General features: G+C 46.2%; 1 protein-coding gene across 1 annotated transcript in view; it reads left to right on the top strand.

Moving 5' to 3' along the window:
• CCNK (cyclin K) overlaps positions 1–12,844 on the top strand; it is a 30,772-nt gene that overhangs the window by 17,600 nt on the left and 328 nt on the right. Inside the window, exons 6-12 of the mRNA XM_011951588.1 lie at positions 2,891–2,996; positions 3,489–3,546; positions 4,333–4,502; positions 4,845–5,110; positions 5,738–5,771; positions 9,485–9,556; positions 12,501–12,841. Of these exons, the coding sequence (XP_011806978.1) occupies positions 2,891–2,996; positions 3,489–3,546; positions 4,333–4,502; positions 4,845–5,110; positions 5,738–5,771; positions 9,485–9,556; positions 12,501–12,841 (1,047 nt within the window). The remainder of the gene's footprint in view (positions 1–2,890; positions 2,997–3,488; positions 3,547–4,332; positions 4,503–4,844; positions 5,111–5,737; positions 5,772–9,484; positions 9,557–12,500; positions 12,842–12,844) is intronic.

Genomic DNA, 12,844 nt, shown 5'->3' with positions numbered 1-12,844 from the left:
AACTGCAACCAAAAATGCAGTTTTATGGAAATAATTTCACCATCAGATAATGTTTTCAATGTGCATGGGTATTTGATTTTTACTGAGTAATGGGGCCCTGTGTCCTGATGTGGTAAGTCTGATTATAGGAACATGCTGTGTTCAGTCACCCCCCTGTCACGGGGGCAGGTGAACCTTGTGGCTGGCAAGCTGTGCTTAAGGATAAGGCATCATACAGATCTGGGACCACGGCAGGGCGCAGACTCGTGGCAGCTGCTCGTTTGTGCTATCCCAGGGTGCCTTGAGATAAAGTAAAGCCCCTTTTACTTTCAGCTTTTACCCACTATACCATGAAGTCAGGAAACCAATCCCTGGTCCAGGAACACTGAGATGGAAGTTCTGCAGCTCCTGTGCCCCAGAAAATGGGAAAAGAAGGGTCACCATACCAATTAGATCCGAATGGGGGAGGGCGCTTTACAACGTGCCCCCTGCCTCTCTGTCTCGTGCAGTCTTACTGGTGGGAGTCGGGGCCAAAGGAAAACACCTGGAGCTGAGAGCAGTGAGGACATTGTGGAACATGTTTTCCTCGGCAGAGAGGAGGCAGTTTTTTTGTGGGGGCAGTATAAGTATTTAGGAAAAATAAGATCATGAGTCCCATGAAAATTTTTTTGCCTTAATTAGCTTTATTTTAATTGTGTGGCTTTTCTCTGTAATGTTAATTATTTGTTTCAGCCTTTGTGTTGGGCACTAGACATGAGACACAAGGCAGAACAGACATGGTCTCTGCTCTCATGGACTCTGCAGTTGAGTGGCAGGGTAAATTTTAATCAAATGAGTATATAACTATTCGATTATGAGTTGTGGTGTATGGTATAAAAGATCATTTAAGGTGCTATGATAGCATTACATCCAGGGACCCAGGCAACTCCCCTGGATAAATAGGGGCTGAGGGAAAGCGTTCCTGAGGAATGATGTTTGCTCAGAGGCCTAAAATGACCCCGTTAATTGAATATTTGGAAGACAGAGGAAAGGCAGGCCTTGGGCTATCCTGTAACAGTACGTGGGCTACAGCCTGCAAGCCAATTGATACACTTGGTAAAAAGAATTGTTTCTAAATTCAGAGGAAATGTTGAATCTTCTGGGAAGCAGGGTGGTGACAATGACAAAGAAAAAAATTTTTTTTTTTTTTTTTTTTTTGACACGGAGTCTCACTCTTGTTACTCAGGCTGGAGTACAGTGGCACAATCTCAGCTCACTGCAGCCTCTGCCTCCCAGGCTCAAGCGATTCTCCTGCCTCAGCTTCCCAAGTAGCTGGGACTACAGGTGCCTTCCACTACGATTGGCTACTTTTTATATTTTTGGTAGAGATGGGGTTTCACCATGTTGACCAGGCTGGTCTTGAACTCCTGACCTCAAGTGATCTGCCTGCCTCTGCCTCCCAAAGTGCTGGGATTACAGGCATGAGCCACCATGTCCGGCCCAATTTTTTTTTTAACACTGTGTGAAAGTTTCTAAGATTTTAAAAAACTTTCATGAGAAAATGCTTGGGAAACTAGGGTTGAAAAACCTTAGTCTTGCCATGTAATTTGGAATAATAAATAATTATTGAATCATCTCTGTATCCTATGAAATAACACCATCCTTCTAAATGAAAGCCAGTGACCTATGGGTCTCTGCACCTGTTGATGAGATTTACGGTCCTCTACAATGCCCTTTCTTTGATGCCAACCAAGGAATTCTCTCAAATTGTCCTCCCCGCACACAGTGTCTTGGTTGTGGTTTATGTTGTCTTTAAGCAGTGGGTGCAGTCCGGCTGCGCAGGGACTGAGTTCAAGACATTAGTCAGAGAGTATCATCAAAGAGGACATTCCATTAACGATAGCAACAGTAAAATATCCAAGGATAAACCTTGTGGAAACCTCGTTAGTAGAGTGGGGAGGACTTTAAAACAACTAAAGGACTGAAAAGATATTAATAAATTTTTGGAAGGAAAATTCAATATGGTTAAAAATCTCCATTCTCCCTAATTTTTCTGTAAACCCACTGAGTTCCCAATGAGAATATTAATAGCATGTATGTTTTCTGGAATGATGCTAAGTAAAATGGTTACTAAAATTTGGGTGAGGGGGACATGCAGAATCAAGAAACAGTTTATAAAAAAGAAGTAATACTTGAGCTATTGTATCCCACTCACATCCCTTTGATCCTGGTCCAGGAGTAGGCAGACATATCAGTGAACAGAAAAGATAGTGTGTATAGGCAGACATACACACATAGTTTAGGAGGTGATTTAGGTAGCATTTTAAATAAAATTGGAAATGATCATTTATTCAGTAAGTGATGTTGGGACAGTTTATTTCAAATAAATGAAAGATTTAAACACAAAATTGATTTGTCCCCATTCACACATAATACACTATATGTGTACATGAGTATATATACACACACATACACACACTGGTACAACTTATCTGTCTGAGTTTTCATGAGGCTAGCTATCATAAACTCTTTCTTGCTTAAAATGTTTTCAATGAAAATTCCTAAAAGATTGCATTTTTTAAATTTAAGGTCTTGAAAGAAATTACAGTTTAGTCAAATTATCAGTAACGTAAAGATCTGTTTTGTAAAGGGAGACTCGTGTGTATTGAAAATAATAATATATTTAAGGATCTTTTTGTTTTCAGTATTTTTTTTACATTAACCTTCTGCTTTGTCTGCTTATTTGGGATCTTTTCAGAATTTATCAGTGTCTCTGAGCATGTTAAAACTCTGAGTGGGAGAGAAAGGAATGAAAAACAGTTGCTACAATATAACTTAAGAGAGAATAAATAGACAGGAAAGCTCACTTTTGTAATGCTGCTTGAGACCTGCAATTGTAATTACTATACTAACATTTGTGATTGATTTTTAGGAGGAAGTAATGGTTCTGGAAAGAATCTTACTGCAGACCATCAAGTTTGATTTACAGGTAGAACATCCATACCAGTTCCTACTCAAATATGCAAAGCAACTCAAAGGTAAGAAGAAAGTTTTCAGAAGAACTTTTTCATTCTGAAATCAAGTCTTTATAATTTGATTATAAAGACTCAAATTATGCTTCTCAAAAGAGGAAAACAAAGTTTGATGTGTCAAATACCAAGGACATGGCTTGCTCAGTCAATTCAGTATTGCAGCTGTTAATGCTATTTCCTTTTATGTATAAACGGGCTCTGTCATCCAGTTGCCAAGTGATATGAGAGGCAGGAAAATGAGTCAGAATTTTTTAAATGGACTAATAAACTTAGCCTTGGAGCCAGGTTTTCCATACATGGTGGTTCAGCGTAGGTCATGAGGAGGAAGAAGGGGTAGGATGTGGACGCACATCATTCATCCTTGTTTCCCAGGCAAAAACTCTTTGCTGTGTATTTGAGTCGTGCTGAACACTTGGTAGGTTCTCAATAAATACTTGCTGCTGCCTGTGAACTTTTTTTCCTATTGCTATTAATTTACCTTTCTGTCTCCATTTCTAGGTGATAAAAACAAAATTCAAAAGTTGGTTCAAATGGCGTGGACATTTGTAAATGACAGGTATACATATTCAAATGTTGATTAATTATAGTGTTTTAAAATAGGCAAAGACTTGATGGGCCATTTCATCTAAACCCCTCATTTTGTGTCAGAAGAAATTGACTTGCCCTGGCTTGAGGAGCCAGTTAATGGCAAAGCTGGGGCTGACGTCCAGGTCATCTGCTTCCCAGCAGAGGGTTTCCTTCTGCTCTGCCGTGTCATGGTGGCGTGAGGTGCTGACATCTTATCACCAGTCTGAAACATAAGTCCAAAACAATACACTGGAGAAATTTGAAAACTCAATACTTAGAGCCCATTTGGTTCTACAAAAATATACTTCCTGGTATCGTTTTAGAGCCTTGACATTCTTTTGAGAGGCCAGGGATCTAATGAAGGACCATGGTGGGAAACAGAATGCCTGTAAATGGAGTTGCTGCCAGCCCCATCCCACTGCAGTCAGTGAAGCTTCTCTCACATTTGACTTCCCCCATAAGATTTCATTTAAAGAAACAGTTGAGTGGCTAGGATATTAACAGTTTAAATAACATAAGTCATTTTCATTGATGTAGCGATTTTTGGATGTGGTAGAATTCTTATGATTCTTGAAGGAATAAATTATTAACTGTGGTTAAAGTAACTTAGTTGGGTACCCTTAGAAGAGTAAAGATGAGTTCTTTAATTTATAGTACTTTAATTAAATTTAGGGGAGAATAAGCAAATTAATGGTGAGTTATGGCATCTCTATGCGCTGGTTTAATCATAAATGTTAGATCATATAATCTAACCTTTTTTTTCTTGTTGAACTAGTCTCTGCACCACCTTGTCACTGCAGTGGGAACCCGAGATCATAGCAGTAGCAGTGATGTATCTTGCAGGACGTTTGTGCAAGTTTGAAATACAAGAATGGACCTCCAAACCCATGTATAGGAGATGGTGGGAGCAGTTTGTTCAAGATGTCCCAGTTGATGTTTTGGAAGGTACCAGGCATGCTAAGCTTTCTTGTGAGGATGTTCCATGTTGAGATTATTCTTCCATGTGTACCCTGAGTCCCAAGAATGGATTTTCCCAAATAGACATATGTGAGCAATATTTCAGAAGCATCGTTAATTAAATTATCTAATAGTTTCCGCTTTGTCCAAACACATACTTTTGATGAACTGAAAACACACACCACTATTGCACACAACAAAGATGGGGTGAGTTGTAAATGTGATTCATGCTTAGGTCCTCGTAGGGGTATCATAACTGATTCTTTATCCAGGTAAAATTTTATTTAAAATACCAATTTGTGTAAAATGTGATTGTTGGCTATCATTTAGACATCTGCCACCAAATCCTGGATCTTTACTCACAAGGAAAACAACAGATGCCTCATCACACCCCCCATCAGCTGCAACAGCCCCCATCTCTTCAGCCTACACCACAAGTGCCGCAAGTACAGCAGTCACAGCCGTCTCAAAGCTCCGAACCATCCCAACCCCAGCAGAAGGACCCCCAGCAACCAGCCCAGCAGCAGCAGCCAGCCCAGCAGCCCAAGAAACCCTCCCCACAGCCCAGTTCTCCCCGACAGGTTAAGCGAGCCGTGGTGAGTGGGCCAAAGCAGGCCCTGGGTAGAGCGGGCTTTCCAGGTGGCAGCAACACCTGAGCACTGTTCCCATTTCTAAGCGAGCACAGGGAACACTGGAAGCAGGGGGTGTTCACCGAAACTCGCAGTCTGACTGCTTGTTGGTGGGGAGCCTAAAAACAAAGGTGCTCCAAGGACAGGCTGCCTCTGAGAACCAGAAGGGGGCTCTCTGCCCGGCTCCAGCCCTGCTGCCTGTTTCATCCCTGCCAGGGTTCTGAAGCCTGTCAGGGTGTTGTTGCTGTGTCCTAGCAGTGGTGTTGTGCATGCTGCTTCTACGCAGCTGACTGACCCCAAACAGTGGACTATTTCCTGCACCCAAGTGGTCCTGAAACTTAGTGTTTACTCAGAACTCACCATTCAGGAAAGCTAATCATTCTGTCTTATTTGGTAAATGGAAAGAGGAAGGGAGCAGAAATGGTGATCTGGTAGGTGCCGTGGTTTGTCCTCAGAGTTCAGGCCAGAAATAATTTTTGTCTGAGGTTGTTCACAGTGACTACCGTCACTGATTCTGATGGTAGCTGGATAATGCATTTTTTCTCATCATACTCGGGACCCCAGCTAACAGTTGTATATTTTCTTTTGTAACAGGTTGTTTCTCCCAAAGAAGAGAACAAAGCAGCAGGTAATTTCCTGTTCTGATGTTTTGGTTTTTAGTTTTATGTGTTTATTTTTTTTATTTATTTATTTTTTTTTTTTTGAGGCAGAGTCTTGCTCTGTCGCCTGGACTGGAGTGCAGTGGCCGGATCTCAGCTCACTGCAAGCTCCGCCTTCCGGGTTTACGCCATTCTCCTGCCTCAGCCTCCCGAGTAGCTGGGACTACAGGCGCCCGCCATCTCGCCCAGCTAGTTTTTGTATTTTTAGTAGAGACGGGGTTTCACCATGTTAGCCAGGATGGTCTCCATCTCCTGACCTCGTGATCCGCCCGTCTCGGCCTCCCAAAGTGCTGGGATTACAGGCTTGAGCCACCGCGCCCGGCTAGTTTTATGTGTTTATATGCAAAACTTTAAATTCTTAGCCAACATTGTTTCTTTTCAGATCTAAATTGGCCTTAAATCTTAACTTTAGAGCTCATCCAAAACTTCCATCAGCATTGTCTTTCTGTTCATCACGTGATCATAGATTTTAAAATTGTGCTTTTACGAAGCTATAATACAGAAAACATTACTGGCAATAAAAATGTACTCAGTAACATATATAAAAATATAATTATGGGTGTAGGAGAACTGTTGCTGCAATTTTATTTTTACAGATGAGTTACCCCCATCACAGCAGCAAGAGTCCTCTCCCAAGCACCAAGCCACAGCAGATGGGGTGGGCAGTAGGGGCAGGTGTGCTGCCCAGACTGCCCTGGCCCGGCCCAGACCAGCTGCCCATGCAGGCAAGGCCTCTTTTAAACACACTTGGGTTGAGGGAGTGTCACATGTCTAGAACCCAAAGTTAGTTCATGTCTATATTGGAAATAAACAGAAGGAGCGAGCAAAATTGGAACAATTACAGAGCAGAACGTTAGAAATGTTTTGTCACAGGATCAGTCCACCTATCATACTGAACTCTTTGAAGGCACAGACCCTATTGACTCATTTGTCTTTCTTTGTTACTTGGTTCTTAGTTCCAGTAGTTCCTGATTCTTAGAACCATGTTCTCGGTTCTTAGTTCCATTTATTAAACTGCTGTGAAATCTTACAGTTATGATAGAGCTACTTTTTTTTTTTTTTCTTTTTTTCAGGATATTTGAGGGAATGATGAGTTCAGTACAGGTGAATTTTTTTTTTTTTTTTTTTTTTTTGAGACAGAGTTTCGCTCTTATTGCCCAGGCTGGAGTGCAGTGATGCAATCTCAGCTCACCGCAACCTCCGCCTCCTGGGTTCAAGTGATTCTCCTGCCTCAGCCTCCCAAGTAATTGGGATTGCAGGCATGCACCATCAGGCCCGGGTAATTTTGTATTTTTAGTAGAGACAGAGTTTCTCCATGTTGGTCTTGAACTCCCGACCTCAGGTGACCTGCCCACCTTGGCCTCCCGAAGTACTGGGATTACAGGCGTGAGCCTACAGGTGAATTTTTTAATTAGCTTCATATTGACCGACATTAAATGTGAGACACAAGAATGGGCTGCGCTCCATGCCACATGAAATGCAATTGAGATGAGTTGACGTGCAGGTCTGTCAGAGTCAGGAAACAAGCTACGTGCAACCTTGAAGGAAGAGTTGCATTTGAGCAGTGGGAGCGGACGGGTGGATGGAGCAGTAAGGTGGAAGGGAGATGGAGAGGAGTCTTTCTGGAATGTGACTAATTGAAAGGCAATAGGTTCTGATAGGGTCTAAAACGTGGGTTAGGACCAGATCACAGAGTTTACCTGGAGGACTATGAGTTTGGCAGAGGCAAGGGAAGCCATTGGAGATTTAGCAGGGGAATGACTTTGTCTAAATTCATTTGAGAACAAGTGCCCTGGCAGCAGTAAATAGGGCAAGTGGTTGGGAATGGGGAGAATCTTGCTGGCACCCATGGGAAACATGGTGAAACATGGTGGCCTCGGCGTGCTGGCTGCGGGGCACAAAGAACAGGTCCAGGGGAAACTTTATAGAGGAACTCAGCTGTGCGATGCCATGCCGGAGACCACTGGCTGCAGAGGGCTACAAGCACTGAGAATGTGGCTGGGTCAAATTCTGAAGCACTGACAGTACAAAATACACAGAGATTTCCAAGAAAGGAGAACGTAAGACATCTCATTAGTAAAGCTTTATATTGGTTACATGTTGAAATAAAATTTCCGATCTATTGGGTTAAACAAATTTTGATCCTTTTTCCTTTTATTTCCAGAGTCTTGCTCTGTTACCCAGGCTGGAGTGCTCCTTTTACTTGTTCAGTGGTTTCTGGCACACTTGTAATCCCAGCACTTTGGGAGGCCAGGGCATGATTTGAGCCCAGGAGTTCCAGGCCAGACTGGGCCACGTAGGGAGACCTCATCACTTCACAAAATTTCAAAATGAGCTGGGCATGGTGGCGCCACACCTATGGTCCCAGCTACGGGAGGCTGAGACAGCAGGATCGCTTGAGCCTGGTTGGTTGAAGCTGCAGTAACCATGGTTACACTACTACACTCCAGCCTGAGTGACAGAGTAAGACCCTGTCTCAAAAAATAAAGTGGCTCCTGGAAAGTTTAAAAGTATAGATATGTGGCTCTCAGTTATATTGCTGTTGGACAGCCCTGATGTAGACAGCTTTATCTATTAACAGCTGTGGAAAAAGGCAGGAGGTGGGTACTTGAGGTGAGAGTAACACCATTTACAGGATACAGAGGGAAAAGTGGAGTGTGAGGTGCTGATTGCTGGGTCTAGGGATGGGTCGTGGTTTTGGTGGCAAGATGGACACTAGAAATGTAGGTTTGTAGTTGTCCACTCAGGGGCTTTGGACTCTGAGGAAGAGGGTGAAGAGAGAGGAGGTCCCTGGACCTTGAATTGAGCCTGTATTTGAGATGGAGGAAATCCAGAGAAAGAGGCCAGTGATGGCAGAGAAGACTCAGATCTGAGTGGTGTACAAGCCAGAAGAAAGTACATTTCAGGAAGAAAAAGCCTCAACATGCAAACAGAAAAATAGGGTTCTTTTTCAGTTGCAATGTGCACGCTGCCTTCTTAAACAGAAGAGATTGGACTTCCCTTGAGCTGCCTTGGAGACCTAGTGCTGTCATTGTGGATTCTGGCTACGTGTGACTGCCTGACCCGGAAGGGTGGGCTGTTTCCTCCACCTCAAGGGGTCCCAACTGCTGGGCTTTTATGAGCAGCACATTCTTCCTGCCATCAGCGTGTCAGCCTTCAGAGCTCTACTGACTCCAGTTAATGTGCTGCTTCTGACGTGCTGCCAACTGGAAGTCAGTATTTGGGAGAGAGAAAATAAACTATGTCTAAGAATGAAAAGATAGATCCTCTTGTGAACCCTCAGGGGACTCAGTGACATGATGTTGCTCTTCTGGACCTTTCTTTGTGTCCTCTGTACCAGGGAGGACTCCAGACAGGTCATACGTGCTCATGAAGATGTTGCTCTACTGGTCTCACATGGTTGGAAGGACTTGTGTGAAGTGGTCAGCAAGGAAACTTAGGTAGATGTGGAAAATGGGCTGCCTGTGGGAAGCTCACAGGTCTTTTGGAGGGAAGTGGTATTTCATTTGTTAACAGGATTCATGCATAATGGTTTAGCTGAAAGCTTCCTCAAGTTCCCTTAAAGCCTTGGTCATCTCTGTTGTTTTTCTCCAAAGAAATCTCTGCCAGTACATTTTTCGTATTACATGCTTATTCATGTGTAGAAGTATGAGTGGTTTTCTAATCTGCTTTTTCTTCGTAGAACCACCACCACCTAAAATCCCCAAAATTGAGACCACTCACCCACCGTTGCCTCCAGCCCACCCACCTCCAGGTAAGCATCTGCCGAAGCAGCTTGGCCAGCTGTGCACATCGCTGCCGAATAGTGGACACGGCAGGTCCTGGGAGCTTAGAACAGGGAGACTGTGGGGCCCAGATTGACAACGTCAGCCACGGGCAGGAATCTTTGCAAAACTGTTCTCGGGCCGGGCGCGATGGCTCGTGTCTTTGATCCCAGCCCTTTGGGAGGCTAAGGCAGGGGAATCACCTGACCCCAGGAGTTCGAGGTCAGCCTGGGCAACAGAGTGAGACCCTGTCCAAAAAAATTAGCCAGGTGTGGTAGCACATGCCTGTAGTCCCAACTATCATTTGAGCCCTGGGCAGTCAAGGCTGCAGTGAGCTATGATTGTACCACTGCACTGCAGCCTGGGTGAAAGGGAGGCCCTGTCTCAAAAAACAAGTTCTCATTTTGACCAGGTATTTTGAGAATGTTGTAAACTGTTAAGTATATCTGAATATTCTCTGACCTCTCACATCCAGAAATGCTAAACTACACATTGTATTAGAATCAGTTTTAGGAAAGAAAGCCAAACCCTGCCAACTGAACATTTATCCAGATAGAGGCAGGGTTACTGTGGCTACTAGGCTCTGGCTGTCCCCACACCTGCTTCCTGTTGGCAGTGTGTCATCTTAGTGCATTTTGAAAAATAAGCAATTGTACAGAGTAAATGAAAGAGTGAAAAGTTCTCAACAGGTACATGGTAAGCTGGAAAGCCTCTCTGATACCACTGGAAATAGAAGAGAAAAGCTGTAAAGTAGATGGCATTCTTTACCTGTGGCACCATTTCAGAAGGTGACACACTAGAGAAGGCCTGAGTGACCTGTGTTTTCTTTCCGAAAGATGTTAATACTCCGGAGGCTTCCGAGCCTCTGTCAGCAGCGCCTCCAGCCTGCTGCACTCACTGTTGGTTGGTGCACGTGGCTCACACTGGGGCTCACAGCACCGTGTGCCCGTAGCAGATGTGCCACAGATTACATGTCTGTTTTTACTCAATTATGATAGTGTTTATGCTTTGGGAGAACAGAGGCGTCATTTTCCACTTTGGGCCAAATCCCAAAACCCCCAATTCAATATGAACTTTACTTAAAAAAATGGCCTGCGACTGCTCGTGAGGCATTTAAGGAGCACCTCCTCGTCAAGTGCAGTTCCCCTGGTCCAAGCCTGGGGCTGTGCCTTCACTGAGGAGATGGATGGTTCACCTGGGGAGCCCGGGGTGGCCAGAGAGGTGCTGCTGCCTCCAGGGCACTGAGTAGCTGCTGTGGAGGCCTCAGAGCTCTGCTCCCTCCCCCATTACAGCCAGCCAGGAGTAGGCCTGGGACTTCAGTGGGACCTGGGAACCAGATACACTGCCAGGAGGCCATGGCTGAAGAGAGCAGGGCCTGGGAGGTGCAGTAAAGCTGGGCCATGAGGAAGGGAGGGAAGCACGCTTCCTGGGAGGCCCTAGACCATGGGAAGAGGTGTTCAGGTCAGCAGTGATGTTTAGGGAGCGGTTCAGTGGCAGTGTATGGCACTTGGTCAGGAGCAAGTGTGCAGAGGGAATGGGGTGCCGAGGATAGACCCCCACTTGCTATTCCAGCTCAGTCACACAGCACAAGGGCGGGTGTACTGGTGACTTGAAGATTCAGGCTACAGGGTCGAGTGTTGGAAGAGTTGGCTTCTGCAAGGTAGAGGAGCAGGCCTGTGGGCCCAGGTGGCTGTGGAGTGACACACAGGAGGCATTGAAGGGTGTCAGCGCTTTTCTGCACCTCTTTTTTAGTCAGCTTCTGGAACCACAGGGCATCTGGCCCTGACCTGGAGCCAAAGCCAGTTCTCTAAGGCCAGGCACATATGGCCTTCCTGTCCAGTAGCTGGCGAGGGCTGATCTACACAGGCAGTCCCTAGTGGCACACCTGTTAGCAGCCCGATCAGTCCTGCTCATGCTCGCTTTGGCAAGATCAAATGGGTTGTGTGCCAATGGCCACGTCTGTACAACCAGGATGTCATGCTCTGCCTTCCCTAACCCAAGTGCCTGGGGAACCAGAAGCATCTTCATGGCCTTTGTCCTCTTTATGTTCTCTGGAACCAGAAATGTTGTGCCTATGGTTTGTCTCCTGTGCTGCCTTGGGAAAGGACACTCATTCTGTGTGTTTGGCTACCTGTGGTGGGGTGTTCCGACGCCATTTTCCGGGGGTCTGATGGTGACCAAGAGATCACAGGCCAAAACGTGTTAAATAAGGCTTTGGCGGAAGGGGGCATGAGGGCTCATGGGCTGGGAGGCGCTGTGGGAGGGGCCTGAGGCTGGTTCTGAGCACAAGTATCTTGGGTGTGCTCAGCACCTAGTGCTGCCTATCCCTGCTGTATACACACAGCAGCACGCATGCACACACTCCTCTCAAGGAGGCTGCTATCTGAGAGCAGCAGGACTAGCCCCTCTTGAGTAGAACAGAACCTGAATTGCTGCTTCGATGGGTACATTGGGAATGTCAGAGACTTGTACGGAATTGTTTTAAATGCCATCACATTTAAAAGCCAACTCTCAGGCTTTCTGCAAAATGCCACTGCTGCAGACAGGAGTTCAGTGTGGCCCTGACTCTTGGGGTCAGTTTCTGAAGGCAGAAAAACAGAGGAGCCCCCACACGTTTTACACTAGGAAGAGGGGGCTGGGGCCAGGGCACAAGGGGGCTTCGTGTGCTGCCAAGACTGCCGGCGGGTGGTGTGGATAGGCCTGAGGGAGGGAAAATCCCAGCTCGTCGCAGACAGGGTGGAGGGCCTTTTTGACAAATGGTGAGGAGACATCTGGTGGCATCAGGACATGGGGCACGGGCCCATGTGTTGAGCCACAGAGGAGGGGGCAGCTGCTCCCTGCTTCTCTGTAAAGATGGCCCTGAAGGGCCAGGAGGTACTGAAAAAGCAGCTATTGCTTGCGGAGGCCGGGCACCAACACATCTCTCTCCTGCAGACCGGAAGCCTCCCCTCGCTGCTGCCTTAGGTGAGGCTGAGCCGCCGGGCCCTGTGGATGCCACTGACCTCCCCAAAGTCCAGATTCCTCCTCCGGCTCACCCGGCCCCTGTGCACCAGCCACCGCCGCTGCCACACCGGCCCCCGCCCCCGCCCCCCTCCAGCTACATGACTGGGATGTCCACCACCAGTTCCTACATGTCTGGAGAGGGCTACCAGAGCCTGCAGTCCATGATGAAGACCGAGGGACCCTCCTACGGCGCCCTGCCCCCCGCATACGGCCCACCTGCACACCTGCCCTACCACCCCCATGTCTACCCACCCAATCCGCCCCCACCACCTGTG

Source organism: Colobus angolensis, unplaced genomic scaffold (assembly GCF_000951035.1).
Source record: "Colobus angolensis palliatus isolate OR3802 unplaced genomic scaffold, Cang.pa_1.0 Scaffold32, whole genome shotgun sequence".
In the NCBI taxonomy this organism is placed as follows: Eukaryota; Metazoa; Chordata; class Mammalia; order Primates; family Cercopithecidae; genus Colobus; species Colobus angolensis.
This window is presented reverse-complemented; position numbering and strand designations above follow the sequence as displayed.